Below are 25,708 nucleotides of genomic sequence, written 5' to 3'. Positions count from 1 at the left end.
GCACTGCAGAGATTTGTGCTTACACAGTCTGGCGCACAAACGCACGTCATGTACACAGTCCTTGTTCCCCCTGGACTCACCTTCCGTATTGGAGTGTGCCTCCTGTAATCAGCAAATCAAGATCGGGTGTATACTCACAAGAAGGGCTAAAAGGTCCCTTTAACATTGCCAAACTGTGCTGCCTGTGTGTGGGTCCCTTTTCAGCCGTTAAGGAAGCCGATTGCATGCCTTATGCCGCGTCTGCCCTGTGCAGCATCTGGTGCTATTGCTGCCTCTCTGTGGAATCAGCAAGAGCTTGCGTCGTGACCGGAGCGTCCCCAAGCAATGACATACAAGGTCACAGTGATACCTGGCACCCTCCAGAGACATAGCATGCCACGCTTCAATTTAGCATCCTGCCAGCCTGATAAGTACGGCCTGCGTGTGTACATAATAGGCTGACCAGAGCACTGAGCGTGCCGGTAAACTCCACTCCGCTTACGTTTTTTGATGACCTTCACACTCCAAGCGGAGTGCGGAGTCACAAAATTCCGCAAACTCCGCTGGCAGAGCAGAGTTTGCCGCCCACCCTTAGCTTACATATCACTCTGTCACCAGTAGCAAGCACTCCCTAGGCCCAGCCTCCCTAGACCAAAGGAACAAGAGTGAATGCTGAGAAGTCATGGACATAAAAATGTTCAGGGAATCTATGAAGTGTACTGTTATCTCGTCCTTGCTTTGGTTTTGAGCCCATTAACTACCATGGACCTCCCCCGGGAGAATTCTTCCTTTCGTCCTGGCGGGTGCTGTGTGTTCAACTGTGTAAACCCTGATGTTAGTGAATCCTTCACTGGTCGTTGGACCTGAAAGTATTTTTTGACGCTCCATTGCAGATGAATGGAAACTCAACCCTGAATCCTACATTAATTTCGACTTTAATGAAGAAGGTCTTGAGCTGTATTACCCCAAGACCATCCCCACGATCGCCGAGTTTCTGCAATCCGCCAAGGTGCAGCCTGACTCCAGCCCCTACTCCCAGCTGGTGGGTGTCATGGTCTATACAGCCCAGCGTGCAAAGTTTGCCAGCAGTGAGGAGAGACAGAACTGGACTGACCTATTCATTGACACCTTTAAAATGGTACATACGGACATTGTAGGGGACCCTGAGACTGCAATCAAGCTCTGCTAATGAGAAGATTTCCCTGCATGGCAGGGAAGGGAGTGACGCATATCACCAATGAAAGATGCACAAATAAGGCTGTGAGTGACCCTCCACTTGAGGAATAACAGAGTAATCCCTCCACAAATGTATAGCAAGGCCAGTAATGTAAAGCTTGTAACTGGGGATTAAACAATAAACTCCTTTTTTTTGTTTTTGTTTGGGGGGGCGCATTTACGAAGTAAGATGAAAACTTCTTTTGCAGGGCCAAAGAGAATACACAACAAAAAGGATATGGTATACCGAAGGGATAAATTCATGTGTGAAACATATACACTACAATGATGAAACTAGTACGTTTCACCAGAAATAGCGTTTAATCAAACGTATCTAGCTTATTCATAAACTATATAAGCCTCTCTGTACATCTGTCCACACTTTAAATTCATAATTTATCGATCTCTGATACAAAAGATGATATAAAACGAACAAATACAATTATACACAACACGTTACAGAGTTTGCTGCATGTTCTCACAGTCTACAAGTCATGGAAGAAATCATTGTTCTTCTGTTCCTCCTTGCTTATTTCACATTAGAAATTGGTGGCTACATGATAGGTCCAACGTTTAATCCACCTGGAGATTGCGACCAAGTCAAAGGAGTCCTAGGGCACCTGCCCCCTTGTTTTTCCTTATGACGGAACTTATTAATTAGCAATATATCTTGTGGGGCTCCTGCTACTAAAATGTCAACGCGCTTCGGCCTAGAGACAGTGAAGGCCTCCGCTGGACTAGGAAGACAAGAGAACCAAGGCCTGAAAGGTGGTCATGTCAAATATTATGCCTGTGATCAATAACAGTAATCCAAAGCTATTCCAGAAGCACCAAATCTGGACTGCGGTAGTCCAATGCCCAGAAAATGAGGGGAAATAGTTCTCATGGCTTTGAAGATGACCGTGTTCAGGATCTGTTCACCATTGCGCTCCTCAAAAAAGAGGATGTGCTTGGACTACTTTATGGAGGTCCATGTCTCTGTGATGCCCACGTGACTTAAAAACAAGCTGGTGTAAATGTTTCACAGATAAATTTATCCCTACTTTATACCATATCTTTACTCTTGTGGTTTTCCTGCCCAGGTTACATGGGATGATATGGGTAAATACTTTTCTTCTTTCCAAAGAGAATACACAGGCAGGATGTGTGGTCTTTTTTTGTGCCTCCACTAATATCAGTTCCATTTATGATCAGGTAAGCTTCTATAATGTCCTACTTTCTTTGTACAGGTGATGGTGCAATGTTATATTCAGTGCTTCAGTCACCCCCCTTTGGTAGCACCTTTATCACTGTAATCTGCAATAAATGCATACAATTTTCAATGAATTTCAAACAGACATTTACCCAAATTCTAGTAACAAAAATGAAACAGATATTGTTGGTATAAATTGCTCATTAGTTGATTTTATACTTATTAAAGCCTTGCCTCTTCATTTTGGTTGCAGTAGAATATGTCAATGATGCTTTCCTGATCTTTCATGAACAAAAATATTTCCTTTCCTGGTTGCCTGTGTGTGTGGACTGTTTTCATATTGGCAATGTGTCTTGTAAGGTGTCTTCTTAGAAAACTCATGTTCCGGATACTGTCTTGTCATTGGATTTCCGTCCTAAATGCCACCCCACCAATGACTGTGTCTTTGTGCTTTGTGCAGCCTTCCTATTGACACTGTGTTTTGTATGTTGTTCGTACACTCTCTTCATTGACTGTTTCCTCCTAAGTACCTTCACAATTGCCAGTGGCGACTGGCACAGGTAAGATCAGGGGGGGTGGGGGCAGTCGGGTAAGTCGACATACGATGGGAGAAGTAGAAATCAAAAAAATGTAAAAATCAAAACCACTTACCTTGCGCTCGCCACATCGTTGAGTAGGGAATATGGCGAGTGCAAGGCAAGTTGTTTTATTTTTTTTGTTTGTTATTTAATTCTACTTCTCCCGTCATATGTCGACTTACCCGACCCCCACCCGCCGATCTTACCTGTGCCGGCTGCTACAGTGAATAGCTTTACATTTGCCATGAAGCCTCTTCAGTGTGTCTGTTGTATTCATTGAGCTCTGTCTCTTCCCAGATGTGTTCCACATTGAATTACTGTGCTGACTGTTTTGAGCGCTGGCTCCTCATTTGACTCATTAGCTATTCATGCTGCCTCTAAACTCCTTATGGTCCTTACGTGCCTCCTCAATAGTGGTTAGTTTTTCATTTTGCCACTTCATTGGATGTGTGTCCATTTCAATGTCTCTTCATTAGTCATGTGTTCCATGTGATGCTACCTAATTGGTCCTGTGTGTCTTGTGCTGCTGTCTCACTGGTCCTGCGTTCAGCATATTACTTCTACTTTGGCTTTGTATTCTGAGTGCCCTCTTGTATTTTCTCTTCCCTTACTTTGCTTTGAAGAACTTGCTGTGGCTCAGTGTACCCAGCGGCCGGTGGACATCGTTTTTCTGCTGGATGGATCAGAGAGGATCGGAGAGGTGAACTTCCACAAGGCAACCAATTTTGTGGAAGAGGTGGCCCAACGCCTTACCCTAGCACGGCGGGATGATGACAACATGAATGCACGCATTGCCCTTCTGCAGTATGGCAGTGAAAATGAGCAAGTGGTGGCCTTCCCGTTCTCCTACAACTTGACTGACATCTCAGAGGCACTGGCGGAGATCAAATACCTTGACTCATCTTCCAACATTGGTTCGGCCATCATCTACGCCATCAACAATATCGTTCTGAACCAGCTTCTGGGAGCCCGACGCAACACCGAGCTCTCCTTCGTCTTCATTACCGATGGCATCACTGGGAACAAGAGCCTGAACGAGGCTGTTACCTCTATGAGGAAGCAGGATGTCATGCCCACAATTGTGGCCATTGGTGATGATCTGGATATGGACATCCTCATGCAGATTGGCCTTGGCGACAGGACGGCCATCTTCAGAGAGAAGGATTACAGCAGGCTCTCCCACCCCAGCTTCTTCGACCGCTTCATTAGGTGGATCTGTTAGACAGCAGAGGACCCACTATTTCCCCTGACTCCACCACTCTCTCCCCTGCCCCACCCTCTGCTGCTCTGTCCCCTCCCTCTGTTATTACTCATGTTTTTAAATCCTACAAGTGTTAGTGCTTTTTGAATTGTACAAAGAATTGTTTCCTGAGGGACCCGTTTTTTAAAAATCAGAGTTTGAATGTCTTTTTTTACATGCAATTGTGGAAAAGTGTCTTGCATATCTGATTCATGGTGCTAAGTACAGTAAGAATAGCTGAGAGAGCGGCTGCAGGTTAGAACAAGATTAGCAGGGGACACCCTTGGTCAGGTGACCCTGCCAGGTGATGAGATATAAAATGGGTGCTAATTGAATGAGGTCAGTGCTAGGTCAGAGGGCGCATCCTCTTTCCCGCTCTTCATTCACTCATTAACCCTGCATGCAGTGAAGCAGCAGGAACAGTTTACATGCCTGGAAAGGGCTACTATTGTTACACACAGAGAAGGTAATCATGGCTCAAGTAATGCATGGTCCGTCACTGCAGTGTGTGACTGCATGGGTGCCACAGTGCTAGACAGACCCCTCCATGAGGTTCCAGTTCCCACTTGCACATCTCACAGTATTGCTGTTGTCCCTCACTGTGCATTTACTGGTTCAAGCAAAGACTCACCCTGCTCAGTAGTAACGTTGCTACTCGATGATACTCCACGCTCCTCTCCATGCACATATTCCCACACAGGCCACATCTCCAGGTACTAGCCCCCCCCCCCCCCTTTCTGCCCCCCCACCCCCTTTCTGCCATTCCTAGCAATGCTTCTTCTACCTCTCCTAGCAAGGTCCCTTCCTGTGCATCAAACAGCGTCTTTTTTGAACCCGTTCTCTGCATCTGCTAAAGCCGGTCGGGCCACTACTTGACTACATCATGGTGCCAGATAGCTCATTCTTCTCAAGGGTCGCAACAGTAGTTAGTCTAGGCTCATAGTTAGTCCCAGTACTGGAAGGGTGTCAGCGGTACTCAGTTCCAACCCTGTGAGTGCCCCTGTGGTAATAAGTCAGACTTTTGCAAGGGTGTCAGTGATTTTCAGTACTGGCCCAGTAGCAGCCTCAGAGGTGGTCGGCCCTCTCAACCCTGAAGAACCATTATTGCAGTCAGTCCCAGCCCTGCACAAGCTCGTTGATGGTCATTCTCAGCACTGCATGTGTTCAGTACAAGATTTGAAGGAGCGTTAGTAGTAGTCAGTGTTGGCCCTCCTGGTGCCGGAGTCATAATCAGTAAAACGCATACCTGTGCTTTAATGGTTGTCAATCCCTGCCCTGAAAATTCCTCCATGACAGTCAGTCTCAACCCTTGTGGTGCCTCAATGGCAGACAGTCCAAGACCTGCAGATGTCTCAGTAATATTCAGTTAATAGGGGAAAAAAGGTCCTTATGAGGGAAGCGTAAGCCTCAACTTTCGTGCCAGTATGTACAACACTATCAATAGATTGGAGCATATTTGGAGCACTCTATTTTTCAATGTATTTGTTAAACTAAATATAAGACAATCTTCCAATGATATTTGTGGAAATGTACTGAACAAATTCTGTTTTAATCTCAGTTTAAATCAATCTACTGATGGTTTTGTACATATTGCCACGGACGTTGAGGCTTAGACTACCCGCATAGGGAACTTTTGTTTACTTATTAACTGTTCTACTCTGGTGCCAGGGTTTCTGGGTTGCCCTTTTTTCTTTATGAATTCAGTAATATTCAAACCCAGATCTCCTGATTCCACAGTGGTCGTCAGTCCCAGAAATGCAGGTGTCTCGGTGATATTCCGTTTTAGACCTGCAGATGCCTCAGTAGCTTCAGTACGGGACCTGTAGGTACCTCAGTGGCAGTACGTCACAGACCTGTAGATGCCTCGGGGTAGTCAGTCCCCAGACCTGCAGGAACCCAATTCGCCACCTGAAAGGTGTAAGTGCTAACTGCCATGGGCAATGTTTGGACATCACTCATTTGGCCACATTCGGCCAGAAGTCACCAGGCATGAGTGAATGAAGTATTGATTAAATATAATTGGTGTTTTGTAATTCCAGTTAACAGCCAACTGATTATCCAGTAGTTCCCTGTGGTAAAGTGACTTAAGACAGTAGCTGTTGCATGTCACTTAGCTCTGAACATGTCCCACGTTTGTATATATAACAAAGGCAGTACCAGTAATTAGTCCCATTGTGCAGGTGCAGTAAATCCACCAGCCAGAAGTTGTGAGTAGAGTCTACACATTTTTTCATCTGTTACTAGTCTTGTTCACGTTGAACCTTTCCATTAAAAATTACTGTGACAGGGTCATTGCGTGCGATTTGTCTGTTCTGAGGATGAGCACATTTCTTCACTTGTATTATGCAATGTCTTCTTGCCTTCTTCTAGGGTCCCAGACTGGCTGTGTGTTGACTATATGTACGAGAGAGAGAGAGAGAGACAAGGCCTGGGCGGAGTTCGCAGAGTTCCATTTTGTGGAACTCCGCATAGTGACCCAAAAACTCTGCCACGCAGAGTTCTGCAAGTGGCGGAGTGCGTTAGGTCTTGCCGTTCATGCTGATTTTTAGCGCCAGGAGTTTGTCCTGAGCTTGAAAATGAGCGTGAATGCCACCAAATTCAGCACAAGAGGGCGCTACTTCTTTCTGATGCTTGAATAGCTGTTCTACTCGAGGGCAGCTTCCTCAACTCAGACAGAAGTTTTCTCAACTAGAGCGATAACAACCATCCGCGTTGAGAAATTTCACGGTGGAGGTGGTCTAGCATCGGACACTCCTCACTCGTGCTCGGCGACTTAACGTTGGAGAGCGCGAGCAAGGGGGAAAAACGCTCCGCTTCCCAGAGCAGAGTTTTTCAGAACTCTGCATGCTCTGCGGAGTGCAGAAAACTCCGCAAATGGGACAGAGTTCACCGCCCAAGCCTAAAAGAGACAGAAGGAGAGAGCATATATGAATGTGGATGTATGTATATAACCAATTTCTTTATGTTGTCAGCAGGAGTCCCAAAATGCCCTACCTCAGGGACATTCTCCAGATTATTTTCGCACCTTCATGTTTAGGCCGAGCCATGTCAGTTCCAGAAAACTAATACAGAGCTACACCAACTGTGTGACTTGCAGCGGTACCAAAGGGAACCCAAGTGGATTTTCAAGTTCAGTTTTCCACATAGAACAGGTGGAATGAAGAGAAATCCCCAAAAAGGATAAAACTCGATTGAGTTGTCGCTATCATGCAGTCAAGGTCTCAAGAGATGACTGAGCATAAATATGTTTGCCCTCGAGGGGTGTGTCCCTCTTTGGTCCAGTTCGGAGTGAGTTTATGAAGGAGTCCTTGTATAGGAGGTGGTGGGAAAAACCCAAAATGGCGCCAAGCTGGGGCTTAGCCTGCTCCAGCCTTTTGAAGCGGCAATGAAGGTCAGCACTTGCAAACGGTGCTGGGATTCTGCCATCAAATGATATCAGTTAATGCAAACCCTAAGAACAGAGAATGCACCTAGAGGAAGGTAAAAATGTAAAGCAGGCCCTCGAAGGTACAATGCCTTCATACCATTATATTCTATTTTAAAAATGCATTGCTGCCAATTAGCCATGAAACATAAATCTTTTTCTACATTAACAACCTCAAAATGTGCTACCTTTTTAGGTTTGGATTGAAAGTGCAACTATCTCACTGATCTATTGATACCTATTTCTTTAAATTAACATAGAGTGGGTTTTGACTTGACCCAAAGGAAGTTTACTGTCTCATATCGTGTTTGGTGTACATTCATTCTTCCAAGAAATGCTTCCATTGGAATGCATATGGGGCACTTTTTCATCTGAAGTTATACTCAATCAACACACTGTTTGTCACATTCAATTCTTTATCTCCTATATGCATTCTATAAAGAAAGCAGTCCTTATTTGCTACTTTTTTCCCCAGCATTGACAAAGTCAATACTGCCGGCTTTAATGTGATGTACATCATTTGTGCCTGAAACACATATAAACTGCATTTAGGATTGCCAGTGTTTACATATTGCGACACATTAAAGCCATGTCTATTGTCTTTGTCAATGGTTCTTACATATATTACCGCTTCAAAGGTAATTGATGTTTAGAGCAATAAACTGTGTACCCTAAATATGGAGGGGTGTCACTGATCCTAATCTTCACAGAAACCTCACATTTGCAGCAAAAGCAATTGAACAGGCAGGGAAGGAAAAATTCTGAGTTCTGCGCCACAAAAAGCATTAGCCCTCATTACAAGTTAAGGGCTAAATTCAATCCGTCTACAAACATGGTTTTGCACAGGGATCAGAATTACGTGTTGTGGTAAAATTATCACACACACACGGTTTTGCCCGATACATTCAGACAAGTCAAACCTGTCAACATTTATTGGGGTGAAAAGACTCAGGAAAAAAGGCAAAACAGGTGGAATTCAGTGTGTTAAAGAGGAATTTTCCTTATAAAAGCTCAGAATAGGAGGTAGTTACCACCCTCATCCTGTGGTAATGGTATTTACCACATGTGGTAAATACTCCACTCCGTTCCTTGTAATGAGGGGCAATGCAGAGCCAAATAAAAGAACAGCACAATAGTGTGCATAATGTCACAGCCAATAGAACAATGATAAACTGTAGTTTATACAAATATTTGGTCTTAATGACAGACGCAAACAGTTCCTAGGCACTTAGTTCCCATTTCCCTTGTCGAGGACAGCGTTTCGACCCATGGTTATTTAAGGGTCATCATCAGGACGTAAAAGTATTCTTATGAAGCAAGAGCAGGAAGTCTGCAGGTGGAAAATTGGAACCAAAATATTAGTGATGGATCCACAAAATCAGAGCAAGGCTGTTAATGCCTAGAAAATAATGAGTTACTCACTGGAGTAGAAGTGAAGAATACAGCCTGTAAAAAAAAGGGCGAAATTATTTCAAATTGATATGAAATTTCTTAAAAACAAATCCATGCAACTCAAGAGAAAAAGGTACCATGGTGAGCCATGACGTGCTAAAAATTAATCACTTATCAGATAAGGATGCAAAAAGAAAGGCAATGATATGTTCTAAATGTAGAAGTTTCCAAAAATAAATCTGGAAAATCTGCAGCACAAAACAATTAGTGAATATGGTTAAATTGCTAGCAGGAGAAAATTAAGTAAAAAGTCCCAGGTGATAGGTAGGTTTGAATTAAAACAACTTACAGTTAGCGCGCAATGCGAGTGGATCATCAGGCACGATGTAATAGCAGTAAAGTGATCCAATATTTGACAAGAGTTCCCAGATTAATCAGGAATCCGCTGCTTGTACGCACACCATATAATTAGACACTATCTATATGGTATGGTTTTACACTTACCACAACTGTTAGAAAGAGCCACAACAAAAGGTGAGAATAGATTTAGCAAACTCTAGTGCAACTCATGCATGGTGTCCTCTGTAAGAGAAGAATGTACACAAGAAGAACACCAACATTCACAAAGTTCAGTGTTGCTTCAGAATCGATATAAACCACATTCCTGCCAAAGCTAAAACAGAACAAGGAGTAGGAGGACCTCTGTAAGATGACGCCATGTGGGGATCTGCTCACGGTCAATGCCATGCTTGACTCTAAAGGACTTTAAACTTCGAGGGGAAAGAAGTGGTAATTCCAATCCAACTGCTGTATGGTGAAAGAATGCATAGCATATGAATCTGACACTGCAAGCTGCAAACGGATTATTACAAGAAGTAACATTTTCCTTACTCGTTTGAGAAAGGGTCATTACAAAAACAATAGCAAGCGTCAATTTCTTTAGGTCTGGAGCTGGCTATCAACCTTTTGGGTTTGCCAATACTTGTTTTGACATGGCTTTGTAACATTTTATTGTTGGATGAGTACTGTGGCTTGCCAATAAGAAAACAAAATCGCCTTAAAGCAAAATCGTTTTTTGTTTTTGTTTCAAGAAGCACACATTGTCATAGTAGGGAGCTACTTTGTTTTCTGAAGTCCTCATTCTGGAGGAGCAAAATGTAATCACTCACAGTGGAATTAGCCATTGGTTGAAGATGGCTGAGGGGCCCATTGCGCCTTGCTGTATGCGGTAGCAGGTGCAAGAAAAATCTGAATGCATGAAAGGGGCTGGCTGAAAGTCCCTATAAGTACATTATACACATCATTTTAGCAAAATCAAAAAGTCTTGGCTAATGCCAGGCGTTAAAAGTGACAAGAGGCCGCAGATGATAAATGTACACATACTGTGAATTTATCTTAACTGTCACATTATCCCGTCTATATGAATGAGAATCTATATAGTAACAAATAAAATCCTTCTCTGGTACAAATGCATGCTGCAGTGCGACAGCCATGCACAACAACCATTAAATGTACATTAAGGGCTGAAAAGTTAAAATGTTACTACCCGAGTACAAATATACATATGCATGTGCATTACCACAAACAAAGGTTACATTTTTTTTCCCTTCCAATTAAAACATCCCTTTGCACATGAAGAGCCTGTTACAACATTCATTAACTATGTGATAGTGAGCACGCACACTCCTGAAGATGGACATTTTAAGCTGACAAATGGAGCCTTCTCGCCTCGGGCACATACCTCATGCAATCAGGTGTACATACGAACAAATCGCATCATGGGAGAGGAGTTAGCCTAACGGTTAGGGTGTTCGACCTCAGATCTGGGGAACCGGGTTCGAGTCTCAGCAAGGGCGTGCAACATCCTGTGATTCTGGGTAAATCACTTAATCTCCCAGTGCCTAACAAAAAACATGAATATGTCCTCATGTAACACAACTGGTGCTCGTGTAAAGGCTCTGATACCGATACATTCGGGTCAAGTTCGCGCTATATAAAACTCTGTAAAATAAAAATAAAAAATCGGACCCACAGAGAAATAAGGACAGCAGCACACAAAACAAACAATGATGTAGAACCTGTCAAAGCTGGATTTTCTGAAGACAAGTTTTCTAGAAAGACTGATCACCTCAATACAATGTAGACATGTTCTGAAAAGTGAAGTAATAACGCTACTTCAACCCCACTAGGGTAAAATACTGGGATTCTTGTGGAAGCATTTCTGACTCCACCAGACTAGTGGGAAATCCACTCAGATTTCTGCAGGGGACGACAAGGGAGTAGCCAGAAAATCAAAATACCTCCCACTTTGTACTAAAACTCTGATGGCAGCAAGTGAACCCCAACACACCCTTGAAGAGCTTGCTTGTTTCTTCCAGCCAAGCATCTATCCATTCATCCTTTCACCCTTCCATCCCTCTGCTGACATCCACTATTACACCTTTAATTTCTGTCATCCATTCACTATATGATCTGCCATTCAGTCTGTGCTTATTCCATCCATCCACTCTGCCATCCATTGATACATCATCCACTCTGCCATCAGTGCATCTATCCACCCATTCATCCACTCTGCATCAGTGCACCTATCCACCCATTCATCCACTTTGCCATCCATCCATCCAATCTGCCATCTATCCATTATGCAATCCATCCTTCCATATAGCCACACTTCCCTCCATCCATCCATCCACTGTCATCCATCCACTCTACCATCCATCCACTCGGACGCCCATCCACTCATCCTTTCACTAACTCACTCATCTATCTGTCCCGTTACTTTGCCATCCTTTCACCAGTCTATCCACCTATTCACCCTTTAATCTGCCATCCTTTCACCTGTCCATCCACCTGTCCATCCATCCACTCTGCCATCCATTCATCTACTCTGCTATCCATCCACCCCTTTACTCTGCCATCTTTTCTTCTGCCCACCTATCCTTCCAATCATCCTTTCACCCACTCATCCATCTACCCATTCATTCATTCATCCACCTACTCATTCATCCATCCTTCCTTAGCACCCATCCTTACATTAAATTTTCCTTTCAACATTCCCTTTTCTATTTACCAATCTTTTGGTCTTCCTTGATTGCTTTTCTTTTGAGGCTGCATTCCATTATTGTGTTAATTATGAGCAGTAGTGTGCCAAGTACAAAACCCAACCCCACTGTAGCTGCTAAAGAGGGAGTTCACGACACCCCTGGAGGAGGGTACTCACTCTAATGTGGCTCACCAAGATGAATCATAAAAAGACTTTCAGCATAAACAGCACTGAAAATATAACAGCAAATGCAGAACATGAAACATCAATGTAAGAAATTGAAATAGTATGTGGGGTAGTAGGCTACCCACCTCAAGGACAAATCACAACCCTTATTAGGGTGAACCCTCAAATTCACTCAATAAATCTGAGCTTACTCCCCTGGTAGCTATGGCAAAGAGCAAACCAGCCTAATTTAGGGCAATGTGTCAAGTATTTATGCTGCACCAAAACAGTAATAAAGTGGAAATGCAAACAATAAAAATACAAAACTGAATTGGGAAAAAAAGAGTAAACTTTAATTAACAAAATGACCCAAAATGGCAAAAATGAAGTAAGGGGAACCAGAGATATGATTTGTAGTTTCTTTTGTAACTTTTAAGTAAGAATATTGGCAAGAAGCATAAAATGCCACTGATAGTCAATGGTCGCAGTAGACTGGGATCTAGACACAAGTTGCTGCTGACCGCAATGGAGCGCAGGTCAGATATGGCAACCAGATTTATCCCCGTCAAAGATTTTACCTTCGGACTTCAGTCCATAAGGTCCCCATACACCACTGGAGTATACTTCCAAAGCCCCCTGGACCTCAGGGGAGACACTTAAAGAATCACAGGGTCTCAAGTCAGAGGCCAAGAGCAGGGTCCAGGCCAGGTCCACTTGCCAGTGGTCAGCTGGGCAGTTGCAGGAAAAGGCCTCTTGTAGCTTGTTGTGCCCCTGGAGCTTTAACAGGAGGTTTACCCCTCCCTTCAGAACACTCCTGGAGTATATTTCTTTGTCCTGGGTACAAGAGGCAGCAGGTCTAGTCCTCCAGGGCTCTTTACAGGTCACAGACAGCAAATATAGTCCTCTTATGTTCTTCCTCAGGCCCAGGAGTATTGTGAAGGGAGGTGCCATGTTTATACCTGGCACAAGGTAGTGGTCTGGAAGGACTTCTGGGCATGCCCTAAACAATGGTGTAAAGTTCCAGGGAAAATCCTATCTACCGTGGGCATTTTCAGGAATGTGAAAGTCTTTGGCCACACTAAACTTGGGTTCTGATGGCTAGGGGTCTGTGGGTGGAGTATACTATGGTAATCTTAGTGTCCTCCCACATCTAACACAAAACATCAGTTTGGGGCAGTCACTTAACCAGCAATAAACCCAGAGACAGAAGTCAGATAGAACAATAGCAGGATTTTCCAGCAACCAGAGAGTGGATGCACAAGTGCGCTCCCAGAGTTATATAAACACAGCAGCCATGTCCAGAAGGATTTGATACTGTAATTTCAAAACGAATGCTCACAGCCCAACACTGCATATTCGGTCTGGTTGAGAGGAGTATTACTGCCAATTCAAAACAGCCTATTGTTTGCTCCTGGAAAGCACTTCACATGTTTTTCACACCTATTCAAATGTCTAAATTACTGGCTGCCAGAAGTGGGAGAACAGATGCAGATTTAGCCTCCCGTAACTACAGGCAGGAAAAGGGTAACTTTCTAAAAGTTAATTTGCTTAGTATTTATTAAACATCTGACTTCACCATTGAATTATATTTTTAATAACTATTAAAAACAGTTGTTAAATTATTTTTCTATCTAGTCCCATTTGCCGAGATACAATGTTGGGATTTTAATTTATACTTTGATTTTCTACACAGAACAGCTAGGTCTACCACATTACAAATAGTTTTGGGTGCAAGTCACCGTAAGGACACGTTATCATTACATTTCTACATGTCCTACTTTTACTCTGCATTGTGGGCTACAAGGCCTGCAGAGGTTTGAAATATTAATATTAAAAGGGGGGTTTGAACTGTTGAAGGGTTTATTTTGACAGGTTGAATTGCAGTGTTTAAACTACCACACTAAGACTACAATAGTATGCCAGAAGCCATGTTTTACACTGTCACTGCAGTAGATGGCACGATAGGTGCTGCTGTCTACTATAGACATCACATTTACAGGCATTAGTTACTCTTTGTACCATATACTAGGGACATATAGGTAAGTGAACGATACCAGTTAGGAATGTGCTAGTTCAACCATATTTAAAGGAAGCGCACAGGTACTTTACTATGGTTGGCAGAGGTAAAGTGCACAGAGTTCCAAAACCAATAAAAGTATTGGGTCCAGCAAAAGGTGGAAAATCCAAGGTTAGCACACAGGAAAGGCAGATTTCATACAACAGTTACCTGTGTAAATATAACACCATGCCAATCTTCGATTCACCCTTAATACAAAGCAATTCTTAACTAGCTAACCATTAATAACTGTTGCACAAATCACAACTCAGTCAGGGCGGAAGATAGGGAGTGACACTGTCAGAAATCAATTCAGCGCCCATTTACAAGGTTTCTCTATGTCATCTTGGTAAGTGTATGAACAATCAATGTCACAAATTTTTAAATACTGAGAAGCTTTAGTGGTTGTAGCCCCAGTGGCGGTGAAGTTCTTATTTTAGGGCTCAGCATTATATGCTACTTGGCTAGGTATTCGCAGGATTATAATCTGAGATGGCATTCAGTCCAGCCACTATGTCAGCAGGGTGTGCCAGTCCTGCAATTAACGCAGCTTAAAGGAGCAAAGACACTTACTGGCTCATGTGCATCGCTTGTGTTGAGTGCTTGCAAAGAGGAGGCCACAAATGATCAAATCTTGCCTCGAAAATACTACAAGTGAAACATTTTTAACCCAGGACCCACCTCACAAGACTAAGAGAAGTCAGTCATGGGACCAGTATACCCAGAACAGCATGCTACAAAGGATGTGGAATAAGATAATGTGTCAAGCCAAAAATAGAATGGCCTAACAGGTGCTAACACAAACTGTTACCTCACCCAAGTCTATGAGGTGAAAAGACAAATTATCTCCAGCAGGTAATACTTGTATTTTGACTATGTACATCTATTTTAGTAAAGTTAGGCTCCTTATAACATTAATAGAAGTGTCCAGGATAAAATATTGTTTAATCACATATATATACTTCCAACAAACCAAGGTTCACACAAAAGAGAAGACCAAACCTTTAGATCCTTCAAAGACTTCTCCATAGACAACCTAATGCTGGAACTCAAATCTCACCCCATTAACTCCACGTCCGACGCGAACACTATTCTAAACAACTTCAACAATCTCTTGAAAAGCTATGTGAAAGTCCATGCCACAATTACAACAGGCAAGTGTAAGCCAAAGCCTTCAGGACCCTAGTATTCCAAAGACCTTGCAGGACAAACGATCCAACGACAAGAAAGAAAATGGAAGAAAAAGAGAACCCCAGAAGATCTCTTGATACCGAAGGCCCTCCGCGCAACATGCAGACAGCTCATCACATTCAAAACAAAGATATACAGCATTACCATCAATGAAGCCACCAACAGAAGCTGATGCTGTTCAACTCAATCAGGCACTGCACTAACCCACTGGCAGAACCATTCACTCCAGAAAAGTGCAATGCCATCAACCTCTCTTTCAGTGACAAAATACAGAAGATCCAAGAGCACAATGATGATACCAAGCCTGTTTCATCTCTCACACCCACCCCTTCATTAACAATCCCACAATGGTCATTCCTTCAAAGTTCTTCCCAACTAGAACAGTCTGACATTGTTAAGTACCTCAAAGACGATGTCTTACCATCGTCTTTCATCAAAGCTCTCCCTGGAGATCTTCTCTCACTCCAGTATTGGAACTTTAATAGATTCCCATAGCTTGTATCATTCCCCGTCGTCGGAATGGGAGTCTCGGTAAACAAAATAACATAGCAGTAGGTACAAAAGAAAAAGAAAAAGGCCTAGGCCTCATTCCCTTTTGTAGCATATCCACCTCTTTTTGTAAAAGAGAGCAAAATAAAGCAACAGCCAATCAGATTGGCCTCACCCCACAGAACCCTCCTAAGAGAACCTCAGAGCCTCATATTTTCTACCGCACTTTGTGCTTAGGGAGTCTCCTTTGAGCTCTGCTCACTTCAACTCTAGTTGACTATTTTTCAACATTTTTTCTTCAGAACTGTTTGGTGTTTCATTCAGAAATGTCTGACAAGGAGAAGAAAGCCCTTTACAAGCCTTGTTCTACCTGTGGCAAGAAGAGGCTGTAGGTGAAGGACAGGCATAAGGACTGCATTTATTGCCTGTACCCGGATCATAAGGCAGCGGACTGCAAGATCTGCCGCACCTTCTCTTCGAAGACCCTCCGGGATCGCCTTCTCACTTGGCTCCAGAAGGTAAAGTCGAGGAAGGGAACTCTGTCAAGTGACAGTGAGGACTCATCATCTGGCACCTCATCTCGAAGGTCAGTGAAAAAGGGTAGGGCTTCCCCTTCACCATCCTCAGAACGTCCTGTTAAGGCCTCAAAAAAGACCCCCGTGAGTCTGAGAGCCGTAGTCCGAGTAAATCTCCTCACCACGGTGCAAAGGAGAGGGAAGGACAATCTGCAGCTGCAGCAGTGGTGGAGTCTGCTAAAATTGTTAAAAAGCCCTCTCTGGGGGGAGGAGCCTAGCGCGCAACCAAGATGGCCGCGTAGGCTTGTGGCTCCCGAGGGCCTCCGCAACCTCCCACGTCTATCCTGTCATAATCCTGGTTTTCTCGATGGGCTTCTGTTTATGATCTTGCGCTAAGGTGCCACTCGTTTTTTTAATCGAAATTGGACTCCGGGAACCGGTTTTGTGGCGATCAGAAGTTTGCGGCCTTCTTCGGCCTTGATCCCGAACTCGAGTTGGTGAAGTGTCCGGGTGCGAAGTGAACAACAGCGGCATGCCAGGTTGGCCCAGCCCCGGACCCCGTGCTTTCACTTTCGGTTTCGTGTTGATCGGCGGAAACTGACGTCGGGACATTGGGTGAGCAGCGCCGAGGACGGGGTGCATAGCCTGATTCTTGAACTGTAAACGGGCCTATTTCAGTTGGTGGCCCTGGTCTCCTGGCCTTCCTCCGGGTGCTGGAGGGTGCTGACCTTGGTGGTCGCCGACGATGACTAGAGTGGACGGCGATAAGCTGAAACCCAAGTCTACCCGGAGGGGAGCCTATTCCTAGGCCAACAATATGGACCGCTATGCGCAGCCAAAGGGATCCCCTAGTGGATCACGTAAATCGCCTGAGCCGCCCAAGGAGGCCTCGGGCGCATCATCCGAATTGACTCTGCTGGATGTCATGGGGGCCACTGAGGAGATGAAGGCGACTGTGAACCAGCAATTTGATACCTTGGCTAATAAATTGGACTCGATGTTGATTGATGTCACTTTGGTCAGAGAAGACCTGTCCAAAACTAATGACCGGGTCGACTCATTGACTCAAGCGGTGTCGAGCCTAACGGTAGCTGTGGCCGCTTTGCAGACGACGGTGCGGAGGTTGCAGCTCGCCAGTGACCTGACTGATCGTCGCCTTGAGGACACCGAAAGCAGGGCCAGGCGAAATAACGTCCGTATTATTGGGGTGCCCGAACGATCGGAGGAGTCTGCTGTGGATCTTTTTGTGGAGGATCTAGTGGTGACTCATCTAGCACCCAAAGGGCTGAGCAAGTTCTTCGCCGTGGAACGGGCCCACAGGATTCCAGGGGGTGCACCGAAGGTGGGTGCCCCCCCGCGGCCTATCATTGCCCGACTTTTTAATTTTCGGGATAGAGATGCTATCCTTCAGGCATCGAGGGTGACTGGGCCAGTAAAATTTGAGAATTCTAATGTTAGCTTTTACCCAGACTTCACACAAGCGGTTCAAAAGCAACGGATGGGATTCTCGGCCATCAAACGGCGCTTGAGAGACATGGAGTTGAAGTATGCGATGCTATTCCCGGCTAAGCTGCGGGTCGAGTTAGATGGTCGCTCACACTTCTTCGACCGGCCGGAGGCGGTGGGAGAGTGGCTGGACGCCCTACCCAGGAGTCGAGGTTGGGAAGGTCGGATGGCGGAGAGCGGAGAGGGTTTGACGGCGTAGGAATGGAACTGTGATCCTGTCGATGGACTGGACTGGTAACGTTTTGCACCTGTGGCTGCACTGGACTCCAGTTTGTAACTCTTTGCCCCGTGGTATTTGGAGGTTGCGGGGGGCTAGCTGGGGCCCTTTCCTCCTTCAGGGTTTTTTTTTTCTTTTCCCCCCTTTTTTTGTCCTTTCTGTAGTGAGTTTCATATTGGGGCGACAGGCACACTGCATGTTGGGGGGGCTGTTCGGGCTCACGCAGGGGTGCAGGGTGGGGGGAGTTTTGTTGGGGTTGTTGGGGTGGGGTTGGGGTTTGTTTGTTTGTTTCACAAGGCGGGGTAATGTTTTTTGTTGTGCTATTATGATTGTGCTCTCCGGGAGGGGGATAGTTTGTGCTGGGAGGGATGGAGGGTAAGGGGCTGAGACTTCTTTCATGGAATGTGAACTGACTGGGGGACAGGATAAAGCGGGGGGTAGTCCTGCAGTTCTTGAAACGTATTTCGCCTGACATCGTATTTCTGCAGGAAACACACCTCATAGGGAACTCTTTCCACGCCATGAACAGACGTGGGTATCGCCTTCTGGCCCATTCTGGTTTCACCTCTGGCTCGAGAGGAGTGGGCATTTTAGTCAGGACCTCTCTCCCGTTGGTGGTGGATGAGGTGCTCCATGATGACAGAGGGCGGTACACTGTGCTGGTGGGGAGGTGGGAGGGTAAGCTGATTTTGCTGGTCACGGTTTACGTGCCGCCGGGCCTGCAGACGGCCACCTTTGCTGATTTGGGGCGCCTGCTACTTGGGCTTCCGGGGGGGGTTTTTGGTCTTGGGGGGGGGATTTTAACGCGGTGGTTTCCGGAGTTGAGGATCGACACCCCCCTAGGCACCTCCCTCGGGCCCAGAACTGGCTGGGGGGCTTTCTGGATACCCTGGGACTGATAGACTGCTGGCGGTTGAAACACCCTGGACAGGCGCAATATACCTTCCACTCTGGGGCCCACGGTAGTCTTTCGAGGCTTGATTATATGCTAGTGCCTGCGGCCCAAGCTGGGATGATCGGGGAAGTGCGACACTTGGCACGCGGTATATCTGATCACTCCCCTCTTTTGCTACACCTAGATATCGCCTTGGGGGCGGAGGGGAGGGTGGCGCCGATCAACCCCTGGTACCTACGAAACCCCACGATCCGTGCAGACCTGGTTAAGTCCCTGGAATACTATTTTAATGACAACGTGGGGTCGGTGTCTTCCGCCATCTCCCTTTGGGAGGCCTTTAAGACGGTGCTCCGGGGCCAGGCTCTGTCTCTCATTTCCCATACCAAAAAATGCGCGGCGCAGGAGGTTGTTCGGCTAGAAAATGAGATCACCGAGTTGGAGATTGATTTGGAGCAAGGTGTTACGGATGACAGACTGCATGTGTTGGCACTTAAACAGGCCGACTACAAGGCGCTGGTTACCGAATCTGCTAGGAGTATGAGCAGGGAGCAACAGGGGCGTTTGTACGATATGGGTGATAAGGCCGGGAAATTGATTGCTTGGTTGGATAAGAGGGAGAGAGCGAGTCGAGTGGTGCCGGATGTTGAGAGAGTGGATGGTGTGTGGGTGACGGACCCCAGTGATATTGTTGATTGCTTTGCGGAGTATTTTCACGGGGTGTACTCTCCGGTCTCAGAGCGATCAGAGGAAGACTCTCGACTACTGCTTCGAGACATTGCTCTGCCATCTCTATCTGATGAGGATAAATTATTGATGGATGCGGCCCCGTCGCCAGATGAGATTGCTTTGGCCATTCGCTCTATTGCCTCTGGTAAGGCCATGGGTCCTAATGGCCTTCCCATCGAATTATATAAGTTGCGCCCAGATAAGATTGCGCCGTATCTCCGGGACATGTTCCTTGAGGCTCTGGCGGCGGGTTCCCTCCCCCCTGACCAACGTCTTGCTACTATTGTTATCCATAAGGAAGGGAAGCCGCGGGATCGGTGTACTTCTTACAGGCCTATCTCTTTGTTAAACGCGGAGCCCAAAATCCTTGCCAAGGTACTGGCCAATCGCCTGATCCGGGTTGTGGGCGACCTGATTCATCAAGATCAATCCGGTTTTATACCCCATCGCAATACTGCTTTGAACCTCGCTAGAGCGCCATTCATCCGTGAGCCGGCCATTTTGGCGTCCCTTGACGCTACCATGGCGTTTGACACCTTGGAATGGCCGTATATTTGGGCAGCATTGGCGAAGTTTGGGTTTGGCCCGGGGTTTATTGGTTGGGTGAAATTGCTTTATGATAACCCACTGGCACAGGTGGTGGTCAACGGACGGGTGTCGGCTCCCTTTGCTTTGGGTAGGGGCACCCGACAGGGATGTCCGCTGTCGCCTCTTCTCTTTGCGCTTTGTTTGGAGCCCCTTGTGGAGTGGCTGCGGTGGCACCCCTCGATGCGTGGCCTTCGATGGATGCCGGAGTACGAGGATCGTGTCTCCCTATATGCGGACGATATCCTCTTGTATCTTGCATCTCCGCGCAAATCGCTTATTGTATTGGTGGATGTGTTGAGCTCCTTTGGTCGCAACTCCGGATTGGTCATTAACTGGGCCAAGTCTTGTGTGTACGTTCTCTCCGGGGAGGCCCCCCCCTTCCGCGGGGGTGCCCTATCCAGGTTGCGCAGTCGGGGTTCACGTATCTGGGAATCTTTGTAACCCTGGACCCGGTGGCCCGGTATGAATGGAATCTTCTCCCCCCCCTTCAGCGCCTCAGGGCGGATGTAGCGGGTTGGCGGCGGCTGCCGCTCTCGCCGCTCGGCCGGGCGGCGTTGTTCAAAATGATGTCGCTGCCGCGCTTTTTGTACGCCCTGCAGAACACTATGGACGCAGTGCCGGCCCGCTATTTTCGGGAGGTGGAGTGTCTTCAGCGTCGATTGTTCTGGGATGGGCGGCCGCGGATTGCTCTCGCTAAACTAACCCTACCGTGGTATGATGGGGGGATCGCTCTCCCTGACATTAAACGATATTATTGGGCCTCCCAGTTGGCTGCTTTTAATCACGAGATGTATGGGCCTGCTTTGAACCCGGCTTTTGAGATGGACAAATTGTTATTGCCCAGCGGGGATTATAACCGAGCACTATACTCGGGGTCCCTTGATGCGCGGTTGACTGGCCCGACGCGGGTCGCGGTGCAGGTGTGGCATGCAGCAAATGCGGCGATGGGGTGGAGGGATCGCTTGACTCGGGCAACGCCATTGTACGCTTCCCAGCGTCTGGGTCATCTGTGTACTACGAAAGGCTTTGAGAAATGGGATATGATTGGTATATGATTGGTATATGATTGGTATCAGCAAGGTAGGGGATCTCTGGACGAAAGGGAAATTTAAGACGTTCGACATGCTGAAAACTGAATATCAGCTGAACGATAGGGAATACTTTCGGTATGCTCAGGTTCACCATGCCTTGTGTTCCGTGTTCCCGGACGTCGCGGCTATTCCAGAGTATTCCCCGTTGGAAGACAGAGTATTGGACGGCTATGTGCCGGATAGCACCATTTCGCTGATTTATAAGAAGCTTATCAATGATCGAATGGGTTTGCTGGCCTCATTGCGAGAGACATGGACTGCCGACGGCTTGGAACTTGACGATGAAGATTGGGTGTCAGCGGTGGCCTCCCCGAAAGAGGTGGCTATCCCGGCCCGTTTGCGTTTCGTCCAGCTTAAGATACTTCACAGAGTGTACGTCACGGGGCCTGGTTTGATGCGTATGGGGTACTCGGTGGATGGTCTGTGTAAGCGAGGCTGTGGATTACTGGGGACCTTCCTCCATATCCTGTGGGAATGTCCGGAAGTGACTCGGTTTTGGTGTAGAGTGCATGCGGTGTTAGAAGAAGTCACGCATGTTGCCTTGTTGCCGGAGGCACGGAGATGTTTGCTGAATGTCTGGGAGCCGACTGATTACAATGTGATGCAGACGCAGTGGGTGACTCTGGGCTATATGGTAGCGAAGCGGGACATTGCACAACTGTGGGGCGCCCAAAGGCCACCAACGGTCTCAGCGTGGAAGGAACACATGGACTGGTGTATGTTCAGAGAGAAAACGGTGTATGTGGCGAGAGGCAAGCCTGGGAAGTGGATTAAGGTGTGGGGTCCCTGGAACTCCTATCGTGGAGGTATTTGCGCCCCGCCCCTGACGCGTGAGATGGATGCTGCTCTGTCTCCCTAGCCCGCGCATTCCTATATGCTCCTGCGATATGCGACTTTGGTTTCTTCTGCCTGCCCCCCCTCCTCTATCTCCTTGGGTTTGTTTACTCCTTTAATGCGGGGAGCACATGTTATTGCCATTAACCCCCTCTGCCTTGTGTGTGTGATGTTTTTTGTTTTTTTTTTAAAAATATGAAACCTTTCTTTGCTTATTTATGGACTACGGCTGCGGCCGGCGGAGTTGATTAGCACCCCAGTAGCTCTTTTGTTGCTTCATCGATGTGAATGTAAAGCTGTGCCTAGGTTTACACTGTGCGTTAGCGGCCGGCCTGTTGGTTGTAGGCCCATATTTGTATGTCTCTGAAACTGTAATAAAGGTTTTCCCAAAAAAAAAAAAGCCCTCTCTATCTTCTGATTCCAGATCATCGACGACGCTGCAGAAGACTCCGTCGACGAAGACTTCAAAATCTCAGGTGAAAAAAGTTACACAGTCGACGGGCTCGTCGACGGTGCCTTCTAGTCACATATCGACGTTAGTGTCGACGGGAGCGGCGGCGACGACGGTGTCGTCCATGAGAGCAATGACGACGATAATGACGACGACGATGGCCATCTCTTCGACGACGATTCAACCGTCGAGGGTGCATCTTCCGTCGACGACCTCGTCGACGAGGGTTTCTCTTACAACCCCATCGCCGACGGTACCTTCAACCACATCTTCGTCGACGGAGAGGTTTACAATATCCTTAAAGAGAATAACACCTGATAAGACGTCACCAAGGAGGGTTACCCCCTTGCCTCCCACACTGTTGCTCGAGGAAGAAGAGGACTCTGACGGGGATGATCAGGAGTCTTGTGGCTATGCCCATAGTCCCTCACAATTGTTGGTAAAGTGTCAGGACACTGATTCTGAGGGCGAATACACTCATGGGTACTCATACCAACAATCCTATTGTCGTCAGGACAGTGCAGGCCAGGAGATGGTTTCAGTCCCTTCTTCCCTCCTGGCAGATCTCCAGGGCATGTTGCAGGATTATAGGAAGAGGTTTTCTCAAGCTCCTCCTCCTCCATCTTCGACTTTCTCTGCAGTGCATGCTGTGCCTACACCATCGGCTTCAGAAGTGTTTTCTCCGGGAGAACCATCCCAGATGGTTTCGCAGCCGCAGGTATCCAGCCCAGGTTTACCTCCAGTGGTCCAGGATGTTCAGGATGATTCCTCGGACGAGGATCAGGACGATGGCAACAGGTCTAACCAGTGTGTTGAGTGGGAAGATTATGTGATCCCGGATCCAGCTTCACCTCCTCCGGATCCAGTGGACTCTCCCCCGGCAGACATTGGGGGATTTCACAAACTGATGGAAAGAGCCTCCAGTAGATTCAAACTTCCTATGCCTTCAGTTCAAACGGAATGCTTCCTTTATGATTTTAAGGAGCCCTACAGGAAAGTGGTCCGTTCCATTCCCATTGTCGGCCATGTTTGGGACGAGGGTTTGAAGGCAATGAAGAACCCGGCTACTGTTATTCCAGTTTTGCCACGCCTAGAGAAGAAGTACAAGGTGCCTGAGGATAGTCCAGCGTCCTTGATAGGTCAACCGAAGCCGGATTCGGTAATATCCCAGGCGGCGCAAAGAAAGTCACGTAATCCTTCTGCACCACTGACAACTCCTCCCGATAAAGAAGGCAGGCGCCTGGGTAATGCGGGGAAAAGGTTTTCCTCTATGGCGAGTCTTTTGGTACGGGCAGCGAATGCGTTGGCGATCCTTGGTAGGTACGATCGCCAAATGTGGTGAGACCTCTCACCTTATTTGGACCAGCTCCCACAGGAGTCCAAGGCGGAGGCCAAGAAGATTCTACAGGAGGGAGAGGCTACATCGGCGGAAGTGATCGACTATGCCATGGATATCGCCACAACAGCTTTCCGTTCACTGGCGGGTGCAGCTGTTCTTCGTCGCCAGGGCCGACTCTGGGCGACATGGTTCTGACCGGAGGTTCAGAACAAAATCCTGGACCTCCCGTTTGATGGTGAGGCATTATTTGGGAAACATGTCGACGATGCCCTCCAGGACATTAAAAAAAGATACGGATACGACAAGATCTCCAGGAAATCTTCAATATCGGAAGGTTCTTTTCCGTGGGGCCAGGGGGAAGAGTACCACATCCTACAGAGGCTCGTACCAACAACAAAGGTACTCTTCTTATGGTCTAATGTCTCCGGCGTATAGACCAACGTACCAACAACGACAAGGCCAGACCTCGTCTTTGTCTAGGTCCAACACTAGAGGAAAACAGAATCGCCAGGGACGTGACACCTCCAAGAGACAATAGCGGTGTTCTGGCTCTGCCTACTGTATCCACCTCCCCGTTAACACCTGTGGGAGGCAGGGTGTCTTAATACCTCCACAACTGGAAACGGATACCATCAGACCGTTGGGTGCTCAACATCATTCGAGATGGCCATACGCTGGAGTTTCTTCATATGCTACCTTCCAAGCCCCCTGTCGCTATGCCTTCAAAACATCTGCGTCTCTTACGGCTCGAAGGTCATCAGATGCTCCTCAAGGGAGCAGTGGAGCCGGTTCCCCTATCTCAGAGGGGGGGCGGTTTCCACTCCAGGTTTTTCCTGGTCAAGAAGACGCTGGAGAAATGGCGCCCCATTTTAGATCTCAGGGAGCTAAACACCTATCTCATCAGTCAATCTTCTCGGATGGTCTCTCTCCAGGATATCTTACGTCTCCTCAACCCGGGAGATTTCATGGCCACTCTGGATCTCGAGGATGTGTATTTTCACATACCCATTCATCCAGCCCACAGGAGGTTTCTACGATTCACAGTAGGCAAGAGCCACTTCCAATTCAAAGTTTTACCCTTTGGACTTCGCTCTGCCCCGAGGATCTTTACCAAGGTGCCGGCACCGGTGGCAGCTTTCCTCAGGAAACAGCATTTTCAAATCTTCCCCTACCTGGACGACTGGTTGCTGAAGGCTCCGTCCAGGCGGACAGCAGAGGAGACAGTCGAGGCATGTACGACTCTGTTCAGCAATCTGGGTCTGACTCTCAACAGGGAGAAGTCGTCTCTCTGTCCATCCAAGAGAGCACGATTCCTAGGGGCTATCTTGGACACGTCTCTCAACAAGGCTTCTCCATCCTTCGAAAGGCAAGAGAAACTAAGGTCCTTGGCTCATCTGTTGAGAAAAATAAAGTGTCTTTCACTACGCTGTTACAAATCCCTTCTAGGAGTGATCTCTTCATGCATCCCTCTGATACCCCACTGCAGATTGCGGATGCGATCCCTACAGGAGCAACTAGAAATGCAATGGCAACAGGTTCACGACAAGGTGGTGATTACTGTGGCAATGAAAGAAGCAGCCTT

At 46.9% G+C, this 25,708-nt stretch overlaps 1 protein-coding gene across 2 annotated transcripts in view; it reads left to right on the top strand.

Annotated features, from left to right (window-relative positions):
* Nucleotides 1-6,496, top strand: part of COL6A2 (collagen type VI alpha 2 chain) — an 87,214-nt gene extending 80,718 nt beyond the window's left edge. The window contains exon 28 of one of the 2 annotated variants that reach the window (XM_085645168.1): nt 3,588-6,496. In XM_085645168.1, coding sequence (XP_085501294.1) covers nt 3,588-4,186 — 599 coding nt within the window. In that variant the 3' untranslated portion in view covers nt 4,187-6,496. Of the gene's footprint in view, nt 1-872; nt 2,628-3,587 lie in introns of those variants that run through there. The other variant, XM_085645169.1, reaches the window with a different exon arrangement.
* The last annotated feature ends 19,212 nt before the right edge of the window (nt 6,497-25,708 follow it).

This window comes from Triturus cristatus, chromosome 3_1, assembly GCF_964204655.1.
Source record: "Triturus cristatus chromosome 3_1, aTriCri1.1, whole genome shotgun sequence".
NCBI classification, from domain to species: Eukaryota; Metazoa; Chordata; class Amphibia; order Caudata; family Salamandridae; genus Triturus; species Triturus cristatus.
Note: the sequence above shows the minus strand (reverse complement) of the source record. Positions and strands in the feature narration are given on the sequence as shown.